General features: G+C 43.4%; 1 protein-coding gene across 3 annotated transcripts; it reads right to left on the bottom strand.

Annotated features, from left to right (window-relative positions):
- Positions 1 to 885: 885 nt before the first annotated feature.
- Positions 886 to 24,732, bottom strand: LOC119729659 (INO80 complex subunit B-like). 3 transcript variants are annotated; one of them, XM_038202325.1, is made up of 8 exons: positions 24,387 to 24,732; positions 15,588 to 15,795; positions 11,686 to 11,900; positions 10,938 to 11,086; positions 9,095 to 9,256; positions 7,282 to 7,338; positions 2,722 to 2,837; positions 886 to 1,287 (listed from the first exon to the last, which is right to left on the bottom strand). In XM_038202325.1, exons 1-8 carry the CDS (start codon positions 24,454 to 24,456, stop codon positions 1,140 to 1,142), a joined length of 1,125 nt encoding a protein of 374 aa, XP_038058253.1. In that variant the 5' UTR covers positions 24,457 to 24,732; the 3' UTR covers positions 886 to 1,139. The 3 variants fall into 3 exon arrangements, with proteins under 3 accessions (XP_038058253.1, XP_038058261.1, XP_038058270.1); XM_038202333.1 differs by having other exon boundaries at positions 24,453 to 24,731; XM_038202342.1 differs by lacking the exon at positions 24,387 to 24,732 and adding an exon at positions 19,055 to 19,077.
- Between the last annotated feature and the right edge of the window lie 1,249 nt (positions 24,733 to 25,981).

The raw sequence follows: 25,981 nt of genomic DNA, 5'->3' as shown, positions 1-25,981 counted from the left end.
GCTGGCTGGTCTTAAAACACTTTTCCAGTGTCACATGGAATTGTTACTCCAATGAAATCCAGTCACAGTACCGTTTAATTGGTTGAAAGTTCATGATCCTCACGTAGGCCTGCGCAATACTACCAGTATTAAAAGTCAGCATTTCTCTTACCTATAAATCTAGACTTCAACCCCGGGAAAGAATGTTGCAACCTGACGCCACTTTTTTCTTCATATATCATCTCAATGAAGGTCATTCCTTGCAAAAATGATGATAAGACATGAATCTGGGACTGAGAAATATTTCCAATTTTGTTAGGAAATACTTAGCCTTGTTCAATGCGGTCTCTCGGCTTTTTGTCGAAGGGAGATAATCGGGCCCTAGCACCCACAATCAACGCGGTTACGTGCGTGTATACCACCGACCCTTGTCCGTGCGTGTACCACCGACCCTTGTCCGTACGAACGGTTCGGTACTAACACAACCAGCAAGCACACACACGTGAGTACGGACTGTACGCATGGTGTAATAAGGCAGTAAATGTAGGCCTACTATGTTCTGCGTGTGGGTGTACGTACGTACGTGTGGGGGATATACGCGCCGCGTGGCCTGTCGAACGTTACGCGGACTAGCTCGTACATGTACTTGTACATGTACATGTACATGTACATGTACTGTGTGTGCATGGCTGTTGTACGAGTACGTGTGTGATGTACGTGCGTATGTACATGTACAAGCATAGCCTTGCTGTATGGTACAAGTTACTTTCTCACTAGCAGCGTACGGGCATCGATATGTGCACGCAATTATGCCTTGCCAAGTTGATTAGGGATTTTGTTATCGGCGATTTTTTTTTTTTATCGGCGAATCGATAAGCCCGCAACGCCTTGGTCAAGGCTAGGAAATACTTAGAAAATTTTTCTTGACTCTCCATAGACTTTGTACACATTCGCAGAAGTGGCCTCAGGTTGCAACATTTTTTCCCAACCCCGGACCATTTCATTACTTTACTGGCTCAGAGGACTGCACTGTTTTTTAACCCTATTTCTATTGTGCTAGGACATCTGAAATCCTCCCAATCCCCGCGGCACAGGAGCCCAATAGTACCCTTCTTTGTGCTTCATTTGACCAGGTCGTTTTGAAGGATTTATAGGAATGCTTAAGATGCACAAGTGACTGGCTGTACTGCCACTAAGTTCCTCTTGTAACACTCCAAGCTGCATAGAGGGATCCCAGTCTTGGAGCAAGAGTACTTCTTAGGATTACTGCAACCTGCTGCTCCACATACAACCACTGGCTTAGGAGCTCTGCAGAAAAGTCAAATAACATTGAAAGCAATATTTACAAGTTACAATTTAACATGTTTCTAAGTATGGGTCGCTGCAACAGAACATCGGTGTAGAATCGACAGACAAACTGGCCGCCCTCATGAGAGACGGAGTTACTTGATAACAATACTTGACCCCACCTGTGGGCGAACGAGCGAGTGAGTGAGTGAATGAGTGTTGCTTTGGTCTGTTTATTCGTTGTGGTTTGCCAAATGAATGGTAAATTGATTATTTTGGGGGTATGATTAATTTTTGAGCTGGAGATTCCTTGGAGATGATTATTGATGGAATGGAGATTACCTGATCATGTTACTGGATCTATTCACCGTGCAATAGAACTTCTATTTTTGTGGTGCTGCGGTGAGGTGAGTTGGGACGAATAATTCAATGACATGTGATCAACGATCCACCAATCAGAAGATGGGATTTATTCAGGTGTTGTACAATACATAATTATACATACATAATGGAGGGACCAGAAAGCAAATAGTTTTTTGTCGGCAGGTAAAGCCATTTTCATGATTAAATTCAGTGGTATCATGAGGGAAATTTTATGTTTATTCATAAAACAAAACTACATGTATATACAGCTATTCAAAGAATTTGTCAAAGCAACTGCAGCAGCCATTTTGCATTTGCAATGCGATCAAGCTAAATGAGTTTGTCAGGAATTTTCATTTGGAGATTCAGGCCAAAATAGGGCCACTTCACATCACTTCATCACATCTCTTGGTGTTCTGACTTCCATAATTTTTGAACTAAAGATGGTATCAGCATACAGTTTTCACAGCAGTAATGCTGAGATTGTGCTCTTTTCAAATCTGTAATAAAAAAAATTGTTGACCAGGTCGACAAACGACTCATTTACCGGTAGCTTGATCGCATCACATTTGACAATGCATATTGTGATGCCTGGTTCAAATCCTTTTGTTTTTTTGTCTTTATTTCAAGGTTTTCCCCTGTTTTTTTTTTCTCTACCAGAGTTTTTTTTAGTTCATACCAATTTGGAACTTATATTCCTTTGTGGTTTGGAGGATTTCCTTTATTGTGACAAGTATGAGAAGCTATCTGGTAACTTTTTCCTCAAAAGTACTGAATGTGACATGAGGATGGCTTCTGTCATCTACAGAAAAAATAAAAAATAAATTGAGACCAGGAATCTCCACTCTAGTGAGATTACACACAGTGCACTCGTTGTGGAAAGAATGTTGCAACCTGACGCTACTTCAGCAGTTGTGTACAAAGCCTACGGAGCGTCAAGAATTTTCCTAACAAAATAGGAAATGTTTCTCAGTCCCAAATTCATGTCTTGTCATCATTTTTGCAATGACTGACCTTCATTGAGATGATATATGAAGAAAAAAGCAGGGTAAGGTTGCAACATTCTTTCCCTCCTTGTAATGCTTGACTTACTGTGCCACTTGCTTGTCCAGTGGATAGTGCATACCCAGTGGGAATGATAGAGTCACTCTGTGCATGTTACTAACGTAGCGAATGCGAGGTGAATCAGCTCCACGCCTTGATCTGGCCTTTAACAAACAAATAAATAAATGGATGGATATTATGACAGAAAACAATTCCGACCACAAATCTGATCAACAAGCTATGCCTCTTACACAACAAGTTTTGAATAAACTGTCAAATATGAGAATGGATGAATTCTTAATAAAGACGGGTTGTGTCAAATGTAAAATAATGTTAACACAGGGTTCCTACGCCTTTACGACAATCAAATTCTACGACCGTTCCATGACCAAATTATGAAAATCCATGACCTAGTTCATCAAAATGCAGATCAAAACTGTAAAACAGAAGAACAAGAAATAGCAAAAATGTCTTTTGAAATCAAAACGCTTCTATCAGCAAAATTTGTCGCATTTTTCCCTGCCATTTGTAATTATTAAACAGTTCCATGACTTTACCAGGCCTGGAAATTGAAATACATTTCTACGACTTTTTCAGGTTGTTCCCAGGCTGTGGGAACCATAACAGTGTGAATTTGAACTCCAGAAAAAAGGTTTTCGTAGGCTTTACAAATTTGGCTGTTCATCCCATGCAGAGGGTCACAAAAACCTTAATTAAACAAATGCTTTGAGCACAATAATTTAGCAAGAATAATTTTCAGCTTTAGCATCAACTTTGTTTAATAATAATTAACATTATATTTCATTTGCAGTGAACAGATGGGTTTTAAGATTAGCTTTGAAAACGTCCAGGGTTGGGGCTTTCTTGATGTGATTGGGTAGTTTGTTCCAGAGGGTTGGGGCTGCAGATGAAAACGCTCGCTGACCGTATGACCTTGTCGATGTTGAGGAGCAGGCGAGCAGGGATTGTGAGCTTGATCGAAGATTTCTACGGGGTTCATATTTATGGATTAATTGCTGGAGGTAAGTAGGGGCGAGACGATGGAGACATTTGTATGTTAGGAGAAGGGTTTTGTAGATTATCCTCCTCTTGACTGGGAGCCAGTGCAGATTACGGAGAATAGGTGATATGGGTTGATGGGGCTTCGAGAGGGTGACTAGTCTTGCAGCTGAGTTTTGGATGCGTTGGAGTTTGGCGATTTGTGAGTCTGGTAGCCCTTGAAGTAAACTGTTGCAAAAATCTAGGCGACAAGTAATAAATGCATGAGCAAGCTTTTCTGTTGTGTGCGGGTCGAGGAATTTGCGGATCTGTCCGATTTTATGAAGGGCAAATGATGCAGACCGACAGATGCTATTGATGTGCATGTCCATTTGTAGATTAGGTTGCATTGTAACACCTAGGTTTCGTACCTTAGAAACGGGCTGGAGGGAAGAGTTGCCGATATGAACAGGGGGGAGTTGAGTATGGCTTCTATGGCAGGATGTTATATGAAGGACCCGTTTTGTCTGCATTTAATTTCAGTTTATTTGCTGTGGACCATGATTTGATGTCGTTAAGGCAGAGTTCTAACTGGGGAATGGCTGTAGGTCGATCCCGCTCTTTCAAAATGATGTAAACTTGAGTGTCGTCAGCATAAATCATTTTTCCGACACCGTGGGCCTCGATTATGTCCTCAAGGGGGATGTGTACATTATGAAACACAAGGGTCCCAGCACAGATCCTTGAGGGACACCGACTTCAGGGACATAAGCGTCAGATAGGTCATCATTTATTGAAATGTGCTGAGTACGGTGTTTGAAGTAAGATTCGAACCAATTGATAGCATGGCCGGATATGCCATACCTGTGACAAAGACGATGAAGCATGATCTCGTGGTTGATGGTGTCAAAGGCTGCGGAGTAGTCCAGTAGGACAAGAACCGCCTCTTGGCCCTTGTCAGCAGCTAGTAACAAGTCGTTGTTCACTCGGAGAAGAGCCGTCTCCACACTATGACGACGCTTGTATGCAGACTGCATGTTGCTGTGAAGACTGTTCTCGAGAAGATAATCTTGGACCTGAGACGAAGCTGCGCGTTCAGTTATCTTAGCGAGAAATTTCAAATTGGCAATAGGTCTGTAGTTTTTTAGTGGTTCCGGATCCATGTTGGGTTTCTTGAGCAGGGGGGTGATGTGGGCAGATTTGAAAGCATCAGGAAAATGGCCGTTCTCAAGGGAGAGATTGATGATTGTTGTGATGATGGGAGTGAGTTCATTTAGACACTTCTTCAGTAACGATGTGGGAATTGGATCAAGTCTGCATGTTGTTGAAGGTGACCCGGTGATCAACTTTCTGACAGAACTATCAGAAAGGATGTCAAATCCAGTGAAAGATGTCTCGCACGAGTCGGCCACTGGTACTGTTGTCTCAACTGTTGAAGCGTTATCAAGTTCGGCAATGATGGTCTGGGTCTTATTGGAAAAGAAATGTGAGAAACGATCCACTAGTGACTCTGGTTCATTCTCTGGCGGAAGGGTTCTTGAAGATTTCGGGGTGCATAATTTGTCGACTTTGCGAAACAGTTGTTGAGAATCGCAGTCGGCAAGTTGTGTCCTGTGATATTCGGTTTTCTCGAAGTTTGATGTCTCTTTTGACCGGATCGGGCCGACTGACGTTCAGTAAACATTTGACAGCGGCATGATCGGAGGGCAGGTAATTAGTGGTGACAACACGTGAAACTGTGTCATCTGCTGAACGTGACAAGATGAGGTCCAGTGTGTGGCCCTCGCGGTGAGTGGGGCCAGTCACATGCTGCTCGAGATTAGCAGAGTCAATGAGATCACAGAAGATTGCCGCTTCACGATTAGATGGATCATCGACGTGGAAGTTAAAGTCACCAGCAATCACGATGTGTCCTGGCTCAGACACAACAGATTCCAGGAGTGTGGAGAATTCACGAAAAAATATAGGGGAAGTCATGCGTCCATCGATTAGTCTCTGAGGTCTATAGATTACGATGAGCCGAAGGGGGTCTGGGATCGAGCGTTAATTGATAAATCAATATGTTCAAATGAATCAAATGTTCTACCTTCGTTCATATGGGCATTGAAGCTGCTTCGAAGATACACACAGACGCCACCACCATTTCTGTTTTTCCGAGGTATGTGGTGAATTTGGTAGTCAGGAAGTGTTGCCATAAGATCTGCAATAGCACAATGATCCCGATGATCACCAGTCAGCCATGTTTCAGTTATGGCGATAATATCGATGTGGTTGGATATAATTAAATCACATAAGATAGGGATCTTGGGTTTCATCGATCGAGCATTCCACAGACCGAATGTAGTGGGAACAAGTTGTTTTGTGGGTGGTAAGCATGGTGAAATGTTGGTGAGGTTGGTGGGATTTGCACCTTTTTGTCCCGCTTGAAAATCAGGGTGAATCTCGTAGGGTATGTCTTGGTGGCTCAGTACGGGGATGGGTTTCTGTTGTTTAGCCCATGATCTGCGGCCCCTTTTGGTTGGTCTTGGCACACCAATTCCAAGCTCTTTTAGTCTGGTGTGAACGTGAAGGGGCACTGTGGTTTTACCTGTAGGTTTGAGCGACAGCAACTCATCATGGCTGTAGGAGTTTGTTGTAGTGGCAACCATGACTACTGCTGACAATAGGATGAGCACAATGGCCAACAATGCCGATCCAGCCATGCGTCAATCAATTTCTGAAGCACAATGACGAGCCAAAACACACTGCTGAATGCTATGGGCGTACGTAGTCCTTGTACAGTACTTGTACTCGGAGTAATGAGCAGAATCTGTTCAAAATTCCAAGTTGTTGGCGATCAGGTAACTTGGATTTCCGATCCAGGAGCTAGGAGGATCCTTACGTCTGTGTGATCCGACTGTGTGGTTTTTGAAGTTGATGTCAGTGATCAAAAGGCAAAAACCGAGACAATTTTGCCAGGATATGAGCATGTAGGTGCAACCGGAAGCGCTACCTTACGCCTGTCTTTACTACTCTGGAATAGTGATGTGCATCGGGTTGGGTTGACGATGCCCAACCAATCCGAGAAATTTATTTTATGAACCGAATCTGAACTAGAACCGAACTGGACTACCTAAAACCGAACCGGCCCAAAATATCTGGCTTCGGCAAATGTGTCCGCTTTTTGCACCTGAACTGACCCGCTTAGCGTAAAAAAATGTTGGCTTTCAGTAACTGAATCATGCCGTGCGGCACTCACAACGTGACCTACTGGTGGGCCTACATGTTATAGACCGATCGAGACACCGCAAAGCATTTACTCTACACTAAAAAGTGCACAATGTGAATTTCCATACTGTTTCAGTTCATTTCAGTTTATTTTGATTTATTTCGGATTTTTCCAAAATGGCTTAACCGGCCCGGTCCAACCCGAAAATCGCAAACGCAAAACCGAAACCGACCCAACCCAACCCGACCAGACTAAAATGATGGATTAAAATGATGGACAAGCGGACCTGACCTGAAGTCGGTTTCGGGTCGGGTCGGTTTCGGTTCGGGTCGGCAGAACATTACTCTGGAATGTACTTTCAGTCCAATATTTGACTGACCTCATCTGCTTTTGTTTGCACAAGGCAGATAATGAGCCCTTACCTTCATTCCTTTTAACTTGCTGTCTTGTTTCTTCAACAGTCTTGCAATGGTTTGTTTCTGTTGGACATAAAATTAAACAAATTCATAAGCAAAAACATTAAACACTGACAAAGCGAGAGAGTAAACAATACTCCTACAAAAGAATGAAAAGCCAGCAGTTATGCATTAAGGAGACGAACAAGTGTGATAAAGCTTGTTAATTTGCTTCAGTGCTGGAAACTCTGTGTGTAGTTTGGGCAATCACTTAACTGCTTTTCTGAATTTGAAAAATATTTTAAGCTGTGGGTGATGAAAGATTGTTGCCTTTTTTGTACTAAAAGTAATTATTTCTATGTGGAAACAATGATCTTTCCAGAAGTCCTTTTTGGATATTAAGCGTACCAGACTAGGATGTAAATCGGTCCAATTTGGAATCCATGATCCAGTTTCCCCCTTACTGGGTAGAAATGAAAAAGTATGCGATATTGAAGGATATCATGCATGCACAATCATGGCATGTATCTCATGCACAAACTTGAAGAGTTGTGCACGTTAGCAAATAAAAACCGGTCGTGTGTACCCCGTGAAGTACACATACATGTACTAGTGTTTGTACACAGTCATCATTATTTCCATATAAAATCCATATTTCCCATGCTGTGGGGTGAGACGTTGTCTTTCCTTAATGGCCCTGTTCCATGCAGTCCGATTTCTGACATCCACATTGGCGAGGTTTGAGAGTCTCAGGTCTTCTACCAGTGTCTCATCCCAGACCTTCCTATCGGACCGACTATTTCAAAGTTCCATGCTTTCTACAGCCAATGACTTTCCTTCCTTCTTGCTATTAATACTAATAATAATAATAACGGAGTCTTATATGTATCTACCAACAATTAGGTACTCAAGGCGCTGGAAATTATGTCTATTATTAAAGAAAGGTAAATAAAGTATATGAGAAATATGAGACCCAATATGTAGCACCTTATAAGGGTTGACAAGGTGCTGCGCCGCATATTGCAGCCACTGCCAGAAACCCTGGGGCAAACCCCTTCTCTTAGCAATAAGTATTACTGGGTTCTTAAACGTGCATTACACAACACACGGGAACCTACGGCTTTACGTCCCATCCGAAGGATGAAGCAATAATGGTATAATGCCTTGCTCAAGAGCACAAGCACCATGTTCCCACGGTCAGGATTCGAACTCATGTACCACGGCACATAAATCAGACACCGTAACCACTGGAGCACAGCGCCCCACTATACCATCTCAGTCTGCCTTGCCTGATCTTGTCTGTTATCTTCATCAGACCCACAGACTGCAGGAGGTCTAAACTCCTCTTTTTCAATGATTTCACGAGTGCAACCAGTGCTACATTGAGTCTATATTGAGGGCAGTGTTGAATTACTCGTACTCGACTACATTTTTTGGTACTCATACTTGTACTCATAAAAATGTACTTTTTACATGTACCCGTACTGGTAAGAAAAAAACCCAAACAATTGCCCGTACTCTTACTCATGACAAAGTGCTCATACTCTTGCAAATGTTATCCTGTAAGAATTTTAAAAAAGTTTAAGAGCTACATGCAGGAAAAGAACAAAATTTTCTAATTTTTGGGAGACTTTTGCATTTGTTCACCTACTGGTGAAAAGTACTTCTACTCGAGTACATTTTTTGGTACTCGTACTCATGACAAAGTACAGGTACTCGTACCCGTACCCATACTGATGGGAAATGTGCTCAACTACGGCACTGATTCATGTCATCTTTTCCAAGCCACGACAAAGAGTGCTTTGATCTTCAGAAATGCACAGTTCCCTCAATACCTTACCTTATGTTCCTCCACCTTCTTGTGCGCCTGCGCTCGTCTCTTCTGAGCCTTCTCAGCTTTTTTCTCGAGCATCTCAACAGTCATCTCAGGGGGTTTAGCTCCGCTAGGTAGTTGCAATAATTGCTTCTCCTCCTCTGCAGACATCCCGTGAAGCATTGCTCTCTGGACAATAACATTTATCAACAAATGAAATATTACAGAAAATTTAATCCAATCCATGTCTGCCATTTTGAAAGTCCATTTTCTGTGTCATAAATTACTTGAAACATCATTAAATACCTGAAACATGGATTTGAGACTTAACATTCAGAGTGACTTCAGAGAAAATTAAGATGTGGCAAGAGCGAATTGAAACTTCACTTGAGTAACTTGAGACTTGACCAGAGTGACTTGAGACTTGACCAGAGTGACTTGAGACTTGACCAGAGTGACTTGAGACTTAACCAGAGTGACTTGACACTTGACCAGAGTGACTTGACACTTAATCAGAGTGACTTGACACTTGATCAGAGTGACTTGAGACTTGACCAGAGTGACTTGAGACTTGACAAGTGACTTGAGACTCGACCAGAGTGACTGAAACTTGACCAGAGTGACTTGAGACTTGACCAGAGTGACTTGAGACTTGACCAGAGTGACTTGAGACTTGACCAGAGTGACTGAGACTTGACCAGAGTGACTGGAGACTTGACCAGAGTGACTGGAGACTTGACCAGAGTGACTTGAGACTTGACCAGAGTGACTTGACACTTGACCAGAGTGACTTGAGACTCGACCAGAGTGACTGAGACTTGACCCGAGTGACTGGAGACTTGACCAGAGTGACTTGAGACTCGACCAGAGTGACTGAGACTTGACCAGAGTGACTTGAGACTTGACCAGAGTGACTTGAGACTTGACCAGAGTGACTTGAGACTTGACCAGAGTGACTTGAGACTTGACCAGAGTGACTTGACACTTGACCAGAGTGACTTGAGACTTGACCAGAGTGACTGAGACTTGACCAGAGTGACTTGAGACTCGACCAGAGTGACTGAGACTTGACCAGAGTGACTTGAGACTTGACCAGAGTGACTTGAGACTTGACCAGAGTGACTTGAGACTTGACCAGAGTGACTTGAGACTTGACCAGAGTGACTTGAGACTTGACCAGAGTGACTTGAGACTCGACCAGAGTGACTTGAGACTTGACCAGAGTGACTGAGACTTGACCAGAGTGACTTGAGACTCGACCAGAGTGACTGAGACTTGACCAGAGTGACTTGAGACTTGACCAGAGTGACTTGAGACTTGACCAGAGTGACTTGAGGCTTGCCCAAAGTGACTTGAGACTTGACCAGAGTGACTTGAGACTTGACCAGAGAGACTTGAGACTTGACCAGAATGACTTGAGACATGACCAAAGTGACTTGAGACTCGACCAGAGTGACTTGAGACTTGACCAAAGTGACTTGAGGCTTGCCCAAAGTGACTTGAGACTTGACCAGAGTGACTTGAGACTTGACCAGAGTGACTTGAGACTTGACCAGAGTGACTTGAGACTTGACCAGAGTGACTTGAGACCTGACCAGAGTGACTTGAGACCTGGCCAGAGTGACTTGAGACTTGACCAGAGTGACTTGAGACTTGACCAGAGTGACTTGACACTCGACCAGAGTGACTTGAGACTTGACCAGAGTGAATTGACACTTAACCAGAGTGACTTGACACTTGACCAGAGTGACTTGACACTTGACCAGAGTGACTTGACTCTTGACTAGGGTGACTGAAATATTGCAGCTAGACAATGTGCATTTCTGCCACTTTGAGACTTGACAACAAAACTGACCATTAATTTGTTTACCTGCCTAGCTGTGAGTAAGGAAGGATCTTTGTCTCGTTTGATTTCCCCATAATCATCCAGCTGGCCTGCCTCCAAGGCATCAAGCCAAGCCTCCTCTTCATCAGGATTTTCTGAAGGTGATCCATGGATGGAGGCTGGAGGTGTCTGATCTGAAAGACAAAGATGTGGTGACAGAGCGTGTACTTCACACACAGGAGATGTTAACAAGGCTTTTTGTGGAGCCCAAGTTTACAATCACATTTCTGTTTTAGCCTCTGAAGAAGAACTTGCTAAGTTCGCAACGTCAGGCCACATTAATTTTAAGAATCATATTTTTGATTAGTTAATCAACTTTTTTTTGGCGCAGGGTACTTTTTTTATGAAAATGAAAATATCAGTATTGATAATGTGGGGACCGCAACCAGTCTACTTGTGCGGCAGATAAACCTTTTTTTTTTAAAGGGTTGAAGATACCCAAAATGGATAAAAAGTAGAGTTTTCTGGGATAACAATAAAACATAAAAATTGAATATTGGTTAATGGAAAATAATTTTTTGAAAAGAAAACACAGTGCATCTTTCAGCTTTGTTTTTACTTCAGAACAAGCACTTTTCAATATTGTTGTTACCCTCTATAATTCGGCATGCATACAACAGACTGGTTATCCCAAAATCAAAGTCATCAAATCTGGATGTGTGCATACCGGTACACTCTTTGAATACTGAACTGGCTTCATAAATTTGAAGTCTTGAATCAAGGTGTGCAATACCTTGCCATGGGGTAAATCTTTCTCCTTCATCTTCATCATCTTGCACCACCTCCACTTGCTCAGCCTCAACATCTTCCATATCCTCCTCCTCCTCCTCCTCCTCCTCATCATCATCTCCTGCCTCCTCAATGTCTGCCTCTTCCATATCGTCATCTTCGTCTTCGTCCTCATCTTCATCTTCACTCGAGAAACGTGGAGAGATGACTTTGTCATAACTATGCGGGAAAACAACACAAACCTTGTCAACAAAGTTTTACCATAAAGTAGAAAGTCGCTATAACGGGTGTCCACAAGAGATTGTTTTTAGCACTCGTTCATCATTAAGCTACCATTTCCCTGGTACTACCAACCAGTTGGAAGATATGCACGAACATTAGGAATAGTACCACCAAGCAGTTGAAAGATATGCACCATAATGCACGTGTGTGGGATAGCATATTTAGGAATGGTACCACCAAGCAGTTGAAAGATATGCACCATAATGCACGTGTGTGGGATAGCATATTTAGGAATGGTACCACCAAGCAGTTGAAAGATATGCACCATAATGCACGTGTGTGGGATAGCATATTTAGGAATGGTACCACCAAGCAGTTGAAAGATATGCACCATAATGCACGTGTGTGGGATAGCATATTTAGGAATGGTACTACCAACCAGTTGAAAGATATGCACCATAATGCACGTGTGTGGGATAGCATATTTAGGAATGGTACATTGATATGCACCATAATGCACGTGTGTGGGATAGCATATTTAGGAATGGTACATTGATATGCACCATAATGCACGTGTGTGGGATAGCATATCTAGGAATGGTACATTGATATGCACCATAATGCATACATGTGTGTGGGATAGCATATTTAGGAATGGTACCACCAACCAGTTGAAAGATATGCACCATAATGCACGTGTGTGGGATAGCATATTTAGGAATGGTACCACCAACCAGTTGAAAGATATGCACCATAATGCACGTGTGTGGGATAACATATTTAGGAATGGTACCACCAAGCAGTTGAAAGATATGCACCATAATGCACGTGTGTGGGATAGCATATTTAGGAATGGTACCACCAACCAGTTGAAAGATATGCACCATAATGCACGTGTGTGGGATAGCATATTTAGGAATAAACTGCGTTTTCATAGTTGGTCAATGTACCAATACGTTGGGAAAATAGAAGTAGCTAACCTGCGCATGCTCACACGCACTCCCAACTATACAACACTTTCAATGGCAAGTGAGGTTACTGGTGGGACAATAGTAACATGGTTTGAGGGTTGATAGTCGATATTAGCTCCCCGACGTATTCACCTCGGGAACTACCGGTAGTCTGTCAACTTCCAATACCGAGGGCAGCTAATATTAACTATCCACCCAAACTAAACCAAGTTTAATTTGTTTTACTATAGGCCCTACGTCATACATTCACAAAAATGTCATGAAGTTACGCATAAGTTTTCTCGGCAAAATGTTGTGCGTGTGCCCCATCTTTTCATGTAGCTGCTGCATGCTGCTAAGGTGATGCTTGCACATGCGCACTACCCCTGTGTGCTAGTTCCACGATTGCTTAGTAAAGCGCATGTGTAGACAACTAGGGCACTGGTAACCAGTGCGATAGTCTACTACCCATATGTAATAAATACTTTCACGGTCAAGAATAAAATGTCCAAAGCTGACAAACTTCCAAATATTTTGTTCTACCATTTTAATCCACGTTCCGGCCACTTGTACTGTGTGCTTGACGGATGTGTGCTCATCATCTCTATATGGAGATCATATCAGCAATGCAATGTGATCAAACACCAAGCGATGTTTAAACAGTAGTTTAAAACCACCCACATGACTGACTTTGACCAATACGAATAGGTACATGTACATGTAGTCAGCTACATGTATTAATGAATGTCAAATTACAGTGATATTGACGAAGCATTTCAACACCAAACTTAACCACATTTGTATAAAAAGAATATAATCACAATTCCTGACAAACTAACCCTCACTTCCGTGTATTTTTGTATGGATGTTTTCTAAATTCTCCAACATTCATCACTGTGGCTGAACCCTATGCCACAATCTTTGTGTTTACATGTACAGGAACAGTGGCCAGCCTCTGTTTCCTTAAAGGGGCACTAGGTCCTGAAATCTCCGAAAATTTTATATTTTGGATTGTTTACTTAGCCTATTTCAAACATCTGGTTGAAAGGAAACCAACCTAATGTCTTACCGTTGCCGAGAAAAGACGAAAAAAAACCCGCTTGTTTACATCGGACATGAAGGAGTACGAATATGTTTTTTCTGTCCTTCTCAGTTTACGATATACACGTTGTGTGTCTCGGGAACAGCGGTGACCAATCACCATCAATGCAGAAAAAAATGGTTTCTTCAACGTCCGCAAAAGGCGAACACTTTACAACTGAAATCACAACTAGCGTCATAACAGCTTGAATTTATGGGGTCGCAAAAGTGGACCCCGAAATTCGTTCTCACACGCATAATACAGGAATAACACAAAAACGCCCAGTTTTGAAAGGATAGTTGTGTGGATGTTTATATCCAACTTTTAAATGTTATTTCTGATTAACATCATCTCGTTCAAAGCGTGTTTTGTAGCCCAATTGGGCTGTTCCAGGACCTACATGTAGTGTCCCTTTAATCCTGCAAAACCCTGCAAAACCTCCAAGTAGATTTGGCAGCTGAGACACATCACCACTGCTCTCCAATGCAACGGCTACAGACCAAGCAAAGTCAAGACTCAAGATACAAGACTTCTTCCCCCAACCAAAGGGTCGCCTATATCAAAGGTAAACTCCCTAGGGCCACCATTTCCATCACCCTCCCTACCAAGGCATTACATCCTACAAGATCCAGATCAACATCATCAAGCACAACACATCCAGTACCCCAAGACATCAGTTTCTCCATCATCTAGCGCCCCCTCCTAGCCCACGGATTCAATGGGTCTCCATGCCCAAGGACCAACCTCAGCCAACCGATGGGTCTCCTATTCCCTTGGCAACCCATCCCTCTGCTTCAAACTGACCAAACTGAAAAACACCAGTGAGCATGCATCCAAACTTGGTCTCCAGGATCCCAGCTTTTACACCACGCTTCAACACTTCTCCCAAAGGTTTCTTATACGCCACCTCCAAGTTGGAATCCCCTCAGTCTCCTGACGATGGCCAGAGTATGCTGTCCGAAATGTTGAGTCCAAACCAGTTCTTCTCAGAACCAACACAAAATCACAAAAGCGATAAATTTCACATCCATGTTTCTGCAAACTTATCTTACTGGCTCTGGAAGGTAATGGGGTTAATATACACGTTGATATAACTGACATACAGATCCTAGTCATTTGATTGGTCGAACTCACATCACATGACATTCGTTATTGCTCCCATTCATGCTGCGGCTCCAAAAGTACCCATGGGGAATGGGAACTACTATTCAAAAGTTAGATCATGACCCGGTATTTGTGTGCAAATGAATGCTGGTGTGCGCGTTCAGCGTTGCGCGTATTGTTCCAAAGAGCCAGCGCTACAGCATTAGGTTCAAACATTTTCGTGAAGGGGTGGTTTGGAAGAGAGAAAAAGATTTTCCTTCAGTTTTGTATTGAAAAAAAAAGTTCAAATATATCAAATGACAAGGATCTATATGTCAGTTATATAAAACAAATATTGAGTGGCTTTAAATTGTGAAATGGGAGGAATATTATCGCTCGGTAAAATCTTGACTTTTCCAGTTCACTCGGCTTCGCCTCGTGAAATGGAAAAGTCCAGATTTTACCTTGCGATAATATTCCTCCCATTCCACGCTGAGCCACTCAATATTTGTATAATGTTATATGCAAATATAATTTCTATCCAGCATATTAGCAATAAATCCCAGCAACCTTTTTGTCCCCAGTGTCTGTCCTCCAATCTTGATTTTGAGCTTCAGTTGTGGTTTGCCAGATGGGTCACTCATGATAGGCTCAGAGGATAGGACTGGTTCAGGGCTGCGTAGTGGACTGGAGCTGTCATGATGACCCCTCTTGTGTTTGTGATGTTTCTTATGGTGTTTGTGTTTCTTGTGCTTCTTGTGTGAACTGCTGGAAGAGTCTGTAAAGAAGAGAAATACAGAATATCATTATTAACTCCCTACTTTCTTTTACTAAGTACTGGACCAAGTCCACAAAATCCATCAATCACACTGCTTGCAATGCATGCTTTGCTTCAGGTCTCCAGGCCCAAGTCCATCATATTCCATCAGTATTTAGTCAAACCAGGCCTGCAGGATCAATTCCCCGAAAATCCACCAAAATGGGAGGATGGATTTTGGTGGAGTTGGGGAGGTTAGGAATAAAGGATAAGAATCAAGGTTTAATTTTCTGTGCAAATACAGTGGCAGCGGAACAGTTTTGAAACTGGGGGTGGGGGGGGGGGGGGGGGGGGGGGGGGGGGCTGGACTCACTAGATGCTTGGATGTGCACTTTAAATCATGTTTTCCCTTTATATCGGTACAAGAACACGTTGACAGAAATGGATGGCTACACTACAGCATCAATTCATGGTTGTTTAAAAATTGTTTACAAAAGGGGGGGGGGGGGGGGGAGTTGAAAGGAGGGGAGCCCCCAACAACTTAATTTGCCAAGAGAGAGAGAGAGAGGGGGGGGGGGGGGAGGACTCTCTACCTTTTCAATGCACTTCACAAGTACTACATATGCATAAACGTTACGATACATATGCACATGTCCAATAAAATGAACATACCGATACCGATACCTATCGTCTTTCAGGGTCTTAAAACTGTACCAGAAAGTGTTGATGACACAGAAAAATAATTCAGGTTTAAAGGTCAGGGGAAGGGGGTGTACTGGGAGGGGGGGGGGGAATAGACCGAATCATCAGGTCCCGCCTACTGTTCACATTGGCAATGACAGCTTTTCCAGCCTCGCATGCATCACATGTGTACGTCACTGATGTGGGACTGGACTCCAGTCCATTTATCACGGACTCGGATTTCGGAGGTTTAGGCTTTGATGTAAGGGTTCAAGGACTTGGACTGAGTCCGGCCCTTGTCTGACCATAAAATGACTATTTTTATTTTGATCTTTCTGACAGTCATTAACATTACTCTGCAACAGCTATCAAACCACAAGGAATTACAATGTACGTCCTACATGTAGGAGGCTTTTTTTTAACTTGGGAAAACAGTGGGGGAAAGGGTTGAACAAGCTACGGCAGAGCAGAGGACAGGATTACAGAAGGGCTAACTTCCAGAAACTACATGCTAGAAATGTTCCATCGTTCCTCAGCCCAATTAAATGAGAAACAGAAGGCTCGATACACGGACTTCATTTGCGAAAACCGAGATGTGTTTTCCAAGCATGAGGAGATGCGACGATCGATCATCCCGATGATTTGACGTGGGTGGGTATTGCGGGCAAAAAGATACCAGCCAAGAACACTGGAGAAAGTTCATTGCGCGAATATTAATAATATTTTGATGAGGCCTACAGAGTTAGTCAGCGCCAATTTCGTTGAATTTGGGGCAATGTATGTCATTATTAAATGCGCTCAACCATGTCCACATGCTCAAAATAAAAAAAGTCAGTAATTTCTGGTGCATTGCAAAGTAATTTGGGGGGCAATCGTGAAGTGTAGGGCCCGTTTTGTTTTGAACAAATTAGAGTTAAAAAAATGTTTTTATTGCTCAAAAATCACCTTTACAATCAAAAGCAGACTTTTCTCAATTCCAATGACACCCCGTTTTGCAATTTTGAACAGTTTCTTCAGGTAGATATCATGATTTTCCTGTGCAGTTTGTGCCTTGTTATTCATGGTACATCGCGCGATGATCGCCATCTTTATTTTCAGGTTGCGTGTTGTTGCTGCGCTGTCATTATCATTTTCCCCCAAATTTCCCTCAAAAAATCAAAACCTTAACCCTGGCCTTTATCAATGACATACATTTGTGTACATGTACCTCACTACCTGCATACTGAGAATGTCCCCAACTAGTTTGGTCGATCTAATAATATTAAAGTGGATTTTGTTCCCTTATAGGAACCGGGCCCTACACTACAAGATTGCCACTTCGGGGGGGGGGGGGGGGGGGGGGGGGGGGGGGGGGGGGGGGGGGGGGAGGGTAAATATTTCTTGAAAAGGGCACTTGTGTATCCGTGCTGATAGACACTTTTTTTTGTGTTGTTCAAAACTGACGATTATGCACAGTAGTACTGCACATGCAGTAACGCACAGTATCTGGAGCTTTTCAGGTTGATAGATTTGCGAAATTAAAAAAAAGGCACCCGTCAGCATGATGGGGGTAACACTGATGGCACAAAAAAGGGCATAGTGATTTTTTTGAAACCTGGGGCACTTGTTCAGAAAAAAGGGCACTTGTTAAGAACAGAACTTCAAAGGGCCACTCTTTACAAATATTTGCCCCCCCCCCAATATTTGTAAGCGCTATAGCCCCATAAATGTGGCCTATTTACTGGACTGCCTCCGTAAACATAGGCCACACATCCACATGTACAAAAATCGTGTCGACGGAGCCAAATTTTGATTTTCACATTTAGGCTTAGTTTGTAGGGTTTTTTTGCTTTAGAAGCATACTCACCCTCTTTACAGGCTAATCAGAAAGTGCTGCCTTTTTCAGATGTCTAATTTTTGTGAAATTTCATGTTGAAATTTTGATACGCAAACGTGTAAAAATGAATCTGGAAATTTCACGAAAAATATACATCTGAAAAAGGCAGCACTTTCTGATTAGCCTGTAAAGAGGGTGAGTATGCTACTAAAGCAAAAAAAACCTACAAACTAAGCCTAAATGTGAAAATCAAAATTTGGCTCCGTCGACACGATTTTTGTACATGTGGATGTGTGGCCTATGTTTACGGAGGCAGTCCAGTAAATAGGCCACATTTATGGGGCTATAAGCGCTAGTGAATAAGGTCATTGCAATGGAAAAGGACAGTCTTTACAACTACAATACAAAACATGGGCCCGAGGGGGGACCCCCTACCCCCTTCCCCCTCCCCCCCCTCCCCCCGCCTATACATTTACCATATTTACCTTTAGAAAACTCTTCTTCACCTACGTCAACATGTGGACTTGATTGTCTTTCTTCTTTTCGCTTACCCATGTTTATGTTCTCTCCGTAAGCCAGTTGTTTAAAGGCATTTCACACGGACGTGGCGCTGTTGCAAAGCCAAAGGCGCCCTCCCTTGTTTTGCACCACTTTTTGTACGCCACATACAGAATAATGTACACAAAAAAGGTTCATAGACTTGGTTACAAGACGTCCTTAGCGGTAATATGTAAGTACGAGGGAAAATCGCGCGCGGTAAAATACAGGCTTGTCGTGAATTACCCATTAAGAATGTCGTGGACCAAGACTAGCGAATTGCAGGCATGGCAGGTCAACTCGCCCCCTTGCCGACTCGCCTCTTACCGACTCGCCCCCCTGACCGACTCGCCCCCTGATGACCGACTCCCCCCCTGACCGACTCGCCCCTTACCGACTCGCCAGGCTAGCCGACTCGCCCCCTGAACTGTACCTACTCGCCCCCTGACCGACTTGCCCCCTGGAACACATTGCATGCCCGGTCGTGTCGTGAATCTCCGTCAATGGAGCCAAATTATTCAAAAGCCATTTGAAATGATTTCTGGTACAAAACAATAATTATTATAATAAATGGTAATAATTACCAATAATAAAAAATTCACACATGAAAATAAAACAATCCCTTTCCGCAAGAGAAGAGGGTAAATCACGTTCAAATCAGCTTCGTTATCTGAGTTTCGGTTTTGATCCTTGAAAGTTGAGCCTCAGCTCCTCCTATAACATTTTAAGAACACCAAACAAATAACTTTTCTTTTTTATTTTCAAAATATACATCCTTAATTCTTAAAATACTTTTTAATGAAACTGCCAGGACCTAAAGTTGAGATTTACAAACGGTGAACGCAGTACATGCCGCGCGCCCGCAGTCACCATGAACGGACTGCGAAAAGGCTGAGTGCTACCGTGACGCGCGAACGGCCCTGGGCACTCCGCGAATATCGGTACAGCTAGCTGTGCTAATGTGTTTCCAACTTACCCAAATTCTTCATAAAAAATCAATAGTTTATTGCATTTGTACCGGAAATCCTTTGTGCTTCATTGTGTTTCATGCTACGATTGCGGGCAATGTGTTCCCGCACTGTCGTTATTATTTAAAAAAAATTTCAAGATATACTTGCATTACGGGCACACTCTCGCAAAATGTGGTTGGGCAGCTTCTATACAAAAACCTTGTTGGCTCGGGGTTTTGTGCGTAAACCTTATCAGTCAGCCGATCACGCTCAATTGACTTCGGCGGCCAAAACGCAAGTCTCATCATAAGGAATAAGTTAACCATGTTAATTGGACCATTTTTTCCAACGGAGTGTGTCTCTAAATGGTGTATGACGTTTTTATTTAGGCGAACCGGATTAATGGACCGATCCAGTAAACCCCGCCCACTGCGCGCACTGGGCAAATTAACACGTGGTCCTAATGCCACACTGCATTTTCCTGCCGCGCGCATCATACGCGCATGACTTTCGTGCGAGCACGTCGGACATAATTATAAGTCACGGCTGTGATTGTTCAGAACACCATGGGACGGTGCTTACTGGATCGGTCAATCATAGTCCACCCACACACCGTATACCTTTATTAGAAAAACACTCCGTTTCTATTTCGTTGCATTCCCGATGATCATTATCGTACACCACCATACATTTATCGCGAATTTCATGTCGCGAAAAAACCCGATGTTGTAGATTTCAATGTCTAGAAAAAAATTGCGATCATCGACAGTGTCGTGAAATAAATTATTTAGTACGTCTTAGTTGTCCCTAGTTGGGGCCCAGGGGCGGCGAAACCGGGATGGCACTCCCCCCCCCCCCCCTAAATTTTCCCAAGTGCCCCTCCTGCGGACATAAATGTGTCCCCCTTGAGCATAAAATGTACCGGCCCCCTCGAGAGAAATTGATTGATTAAACTGGTTACAGTGAACTGAGACAAAGAGAACTGGGTGAACTGAAATAGACTAGAATAGAAATGGAACAGAATTGGAATTGAAACAGAATTGAAACAGATGAGATACTGCTAGTGGAGCAGCACTTATCAAGGCCGCAGGAAGCGGTACGGCAGGTACGGCTAAGGCCGTACCAATAATAACAGGCATATTTTTTTTTTTAATGTATACAAGGCCTTGCATGGCCCCAAGGGTGGATATTTTTTTGGGTTTCTAGATGATCTGTGGTGCGATCTGAGGCAATTTCTGACCACTTTAACCATTTTTTTAAAAGGAAAAGGTGGTGTATGCAGTACCTGCCTCTATTGCGACGACACTGAAAACAAAAATGGGTTCCATTTTTTTTGGGGGGGGGGGGGGGCATGGCCCCCGTTGCCCTCCCCCAAATTTTTCTTGTGTTGTTTTTGTGTTTTGTTTTGTGTTTGTGTTTGTGTTTAAATGGAAAGGGCGTAATCATACATGTCGCCACTAGGCCTACATGTTAAGTTAAACATCTGAAAAAGGCAGCACTTTCTGATTAGCCTGTAAAGAGGGTGAGTATGCTACTAAAGCAAAAAAAACCTACAAACTAAGCCTAAATGTGAAAATCAAAATTTGGCTCCGTCGACACGATTTTTGTACATGTGGATGTGTGGCCTATGTTTACGGAGGCAGTCCAGTAAATAGGCCACATTTATGGGGCTATAAGCGCTAGTGAATAAGGTCATTGCAATGGAAAAGGACAGTCTTTACAACTACAATACAAAACATGGGCCCGAGGGGGGACCCCCTACCCCCTTCCCCCTCCCCCCCTCCCCCCGCCTATACATTTACCATATTTACCTTTAGAAAACTCTTCTTCACCTACGTCAACATGTGGACTTGATTGTCTTTCTTCTTTTCGCTTACCCATGTTTATGTTCTCTCCGTAAGCCAGTTGTTTAAAGGCATTTCACACGGACGTGGCGCTGTTGCAAAGCCAAAGGCGCCCTCCCTTGTTTTGCACCACTTTTTGTACGCCACATACAGAATAATGTACACAAAAAAGGTTCATAGACTTGGTTACAAGACGTCCTTAGCGGTAATATGTAAGTACGAGGGAAAATCGCGCGCGGTAAAATACAGGCTTGTCGTGAATTACCCATTAAGAATGTCGTGGACCAAGACTAGCGAATTGCAGGCATGGCAGGTCAACTCGCCCCCTTGCCGACTCGCCTCTTACCGACTCGCCCCCCTGACCGACTCGCCCCCTGATGACCGACTCCCCCCCCCTGACCGACTCGCCCCTTACCGACTCGCCAGGCTAGCCGACTCGCCCCCTGAACTGTACCTACTCGCCCCCTGACCGACTTGCCCCCTGGAACACATTGCATGCCCGGTCGTGTCGTGAATCTCCGTCAATGGAGCCAAATTATTCAAAAGCCATTTGAAATGATTTCTGGTACAAAACAATAATTATTATAATAAATGGTAATAATTACCAATAATAAAAAATTCACACATGAAAATAAAACAATCCCTTTCCGCAAGAGAAGAGGGTAAATCACGTTCAAATCAGCTTCGTTATCTGAGTTTCGGTTTTGATCCTTGAAAGTTGAGCCTCAGCTCCTCCTATAACATTTTAAGAACACCAAACAAATAACTTTTCTTTTTTATTTTCAAAATATACATCCTTAATTCTTAAAATACTTTTTAATGAAACTGCCAGGACCTAAAGTTGAGATTTACAAACGGTGAACGCAGTACATGCCGCGCGCCCGCAGTCACCATGAACGGACTGCGAAAAGGCTGAGTGCTACCGTGACGCGCGAACGGCCCTGGGCACTCCGCGAATATCGGTACAGCTAGCTGTGCTAATGTGTTTCCAACTTACCCAAATTCTTCATAAAAAATCAATAGTTTATTGCATTTGTACCGGAAATCCTTTGTGCTTCATTGTGTTTCATGCTACGATTGCGGGCAATGTGTTCCCGCACTGTCGTTATTATTTAAAAAATTTTCAAGATATACTTGCATTACGGGCACACTCTCGCAAAATGTGGTTGGGCAGCTTCTATACAAAAACCTTGTTGGCTCGGGGTTTTGTGCGTAAACCTTATCAGTCAGCCGATCACGCTCAATTGACTTCGGCCGGCCAAAACGCAAGTCTCATCATAAGGAATAAGTTAACCATGTTAATTGGACCATTTTTTCCAACGGAGTGTGTCTCTAAATGGTGTATGACGTTTTTATTTAGGCGAACCGGATTAATGGACCGATCCAGTAAACCCCGCCCACTGCGCGCACTGGGCAAATTAACACGTGGTCCTAATGCCACACTGCATTTTCCTGCCGCGCGCATCATACGCGCATGACTTTCGTGCGAGCACGTCGGACATAATTATAAGTCACGGCTGTGATTGTTCAGAACACCATGGGACGGTGCTTACTGGATCGGTCAATCATAGTCCACCCACACACCGTATACCTTTATTAGAAAAACACTCCGTTTCTATTTCGTTGCATTCCCGATGATCATTATCGTACACCACCATACATTTATCGCGAATTTCATGTCGCGAAAAAACCCGATGTTGTAGATTTCAATGTCTAGAAAAAAATTGCGATCATCGACAGTGTCGTGAAATAAATTATTTAGTACGTCTTAGTTGTCCCTAGTTGGGGCCCAGGGGCGGCGAAACCGGGATGGCACTCCCCCCCCCCCCCCTAAATTTTCCCAAGTGCCCCTCCTGCGGACATAAATGTGTCCCCCTTGAGCATAAAATGTACCGGCCCCCTCGAGAGAAATTGATTGATTAAACTGGTTACAGTGAACTGAGACAAAGAGAACTGGGTGAACTGAAATAGACTAGAATAGAAATGGAACAGAATTGGAATTGAAACAGAATTGAAACAGATGAGATACTGCTAGTGGAGCAGCACTTATCAAGGCCGCAGGAAGCGGTACGGCAGGTACGGCTAAGGCCGTACCAATAATAACAGGCATATTTTTTTTTTTTAATGTATACAAGGCCTTGCATGGCCCCAAGGGTGGATATTTTTTTGGGTTTCTAGATGATCTGTGGTGCGATCTGAGGCAATTTCTGACCACTTTAACCATTTTTTTAAAAGGAAAAGGTGGTGTATGCAGTACCTGCCTCTATTGCGACGACACTGAAAACAAAAATGGGTTCCATTTTTTTTTTGGGGGGGGGGGGGCATGGCCCCCGTTGCCCTCCCCCAAATTTTTCTTGTGTTGTTTTTGTGTTTTGTTTTGTGTTTGTGTTTGTGTTTAAATGGAAAGGGCGTAATCATACATGTCGCCACTAGGCCTACATGTTAAGTTAAACATCTGAAAAAGGCAGCACTTTCTGATTAGCCTGTAAAGAGGGTGAGTATGCTACTAAAGCAAAAAAAACCTACAAACTAAGCCTAAATGTGAAAATCAAAATTTGGCTCCGTCGACACGATTTTTGTACATGTGGATGTGTGGCCTATGTTTACGGAGGCAGTCCAGTAAATAGGCCACATTTATGGGGCTATAAGCGCTAGTGAATAAGGTCATTGCAATGGAAAAGGACAGTCTTTACAACTACAATACAAAACATGGGCCCGAGGGGGGACCCCCTACCCCCTTCCCCCTCCCCCCCCTCCCCCCGCCTATACATTTACCATATTTACCTTTAGAAAACTCTTCTTCACCTACGTCAACATGTGGACTTGATTGTCTTTCTTCTTTTCGCTTACCCATGTTTATGTTCTCTTTTTGCAAGCCAGTTGTTTAAAGGCATTTCACACGGACGTGGCGCTGTTGCAAAGCCAAAGGCGCCCTCCCTTGTTTTGCACCACTTTTTGTACGCCACATACAGAATAATGTACACAAAAAAGGTTCATAGACTTGGTTACAAGACGTCCTTAGCGGTAATATGTAAGTACGAGGGAAAATCGCGCGCGGTAAAATACAGGCTTGTCGTGAATTACCCATTAAGAATGTCGTGGACCAAGACTAGCGAATTGCAGGCATGGCAGGTCAACTCGCCCCCTTGCCGACTCGCCTCTTACCGACTCGCCCCCCTGACCGACTCGCCCCCTGATGACCGACTCCCCCCCTGACCGACTCGCCCCTTACCGACTCGCCAGGCTAGCCGACTCGCCCCCTGAACTGTACCTACTCGCCCCCTGACCGACTTGCCCCCTGGAACACATTGCATGCCCGGTCGTGTCGTGAATCTCCGTCAATGGAGCCAAATTATTCAAAAGCCATTTGAAATGATTTCTGGTACAAAACAATAATTATTATAATAAATGGTAATAATTACCAATAATAAAAAATTCACACATGAAAATAAAACAATCCCTTTCCGCAAGAGAAGAGGGTAAATCACGTTCAAATCAGCTTCGTTATCTGAGTTTCGGTTTTGATCCTTGAAAGTTGAGCCTCAGCTCCTCCTATAACATTTTAAGAACACCAAACAAATAACTTTTCTTTTTTATTTTCAAAATATACATCCTTAATTCTTAAAATACTTTTTAATGAAACTGCCAGGACCTAAAGTTGAGATTTACAAACGGTGAACGCAGTACATGCCGCGCGCCCGCAGTCACCATGAACGGACTGCGAAAAGGCTGAGTGCTACCGTGACGCGCGAACGGCCCTGGGCACTCCGCGAATATCGGTACAGCTAGCTGTGCTAATGTGTTTCCAACTTACCCAAATTCTTCATAAAAAATCAATAGTTTATTGCATTTGTACCGGAAATCCTTTGTGCTTCATTGTGTTTCATGCTACGATTGCGGGCAATGTGTTCCCGCACTGTCGTTATTATTTAAAAAAAATTTCAAGATATACTTGCATTACGGGCACACTCTCGCAAAATGTGGTTGGGCAGCTTCTATACAAAAACCTTGTTGGCTCGGGGTTTTGTGCGTAAACCTTATCAGTCAGCCGATCACGCTCAATTGACTTCGGCCGGCCAAAACGCAAGTCTCATCATAAGGAATAAGTTAACCATGTTAATTGGACCATTTTTTCCAACGGAGTGTGTCTCTAAATGGTGTATGACGTTTTTATTTAGGCGAACCGGATTAATGGACCGATCCAGTAAACCCCGCCCACTGCGCGCACTGGGCAAATTAACACGTGGTCCTAATGCCACACTGCATTTTCCTGCCGCGCGCATCATACGCGCATGACTTTCGTGCGAGCACGTCGGACATAATTATAAGTCACGGCTGTGATTGTTCAGAACACCATGGGACGGTGCTTACTGGATCGG

This window comes from Patiria miniata, unplaced genomic scaffold (genome assembly GCF_015706575.1).
Source record: "Patiria miniata isolate m_02_andy unplaced genomic scaffold, ASM1570657v1 HiC_scaffold_1, whole genome shotgun sequence".
NCBI classification, from domain to species: domain Eukaryota; kingdom Metazoa; phylum Echinodermata; class Asteroidea; order Valvatida; family Asterinidae; genus Patiria; species Patiria miniata.
The sequence above is the reverse complement of the archived record's forward strand: the minus strand, read 5'-3'. Positions and strand labels throughout refer to the sequence as shown.

What these genes read in the sequence shown, in the direction of transcription:
- LOC119729659 (XM_038202325.1), bottom strand. Translation starts at nt 24,456, where the DNA reads ATGGGTAAGCGAAAAGAAGAAAGACAATCAAGTCCACATGTTGACGTA. An exon ending in CCTTACTCACAGCTAGGCAG is followed by an intron (nt 9,257 to 10,937) that starts GTAAACAAATTA and finishes GTTATTGTCCAG; the next exon opens with AGAGCAATGCTTCACGGGAT. An exon ending in GCAAGTTAAAAGGAATGAAG is followed by an intron (nt 2,838 to 7,281) that starts GTAAGGGCTCAT and finishes TGTTTGTTAAAG; the next exon opens with GCCAGATCAAGGCGTGGAGC.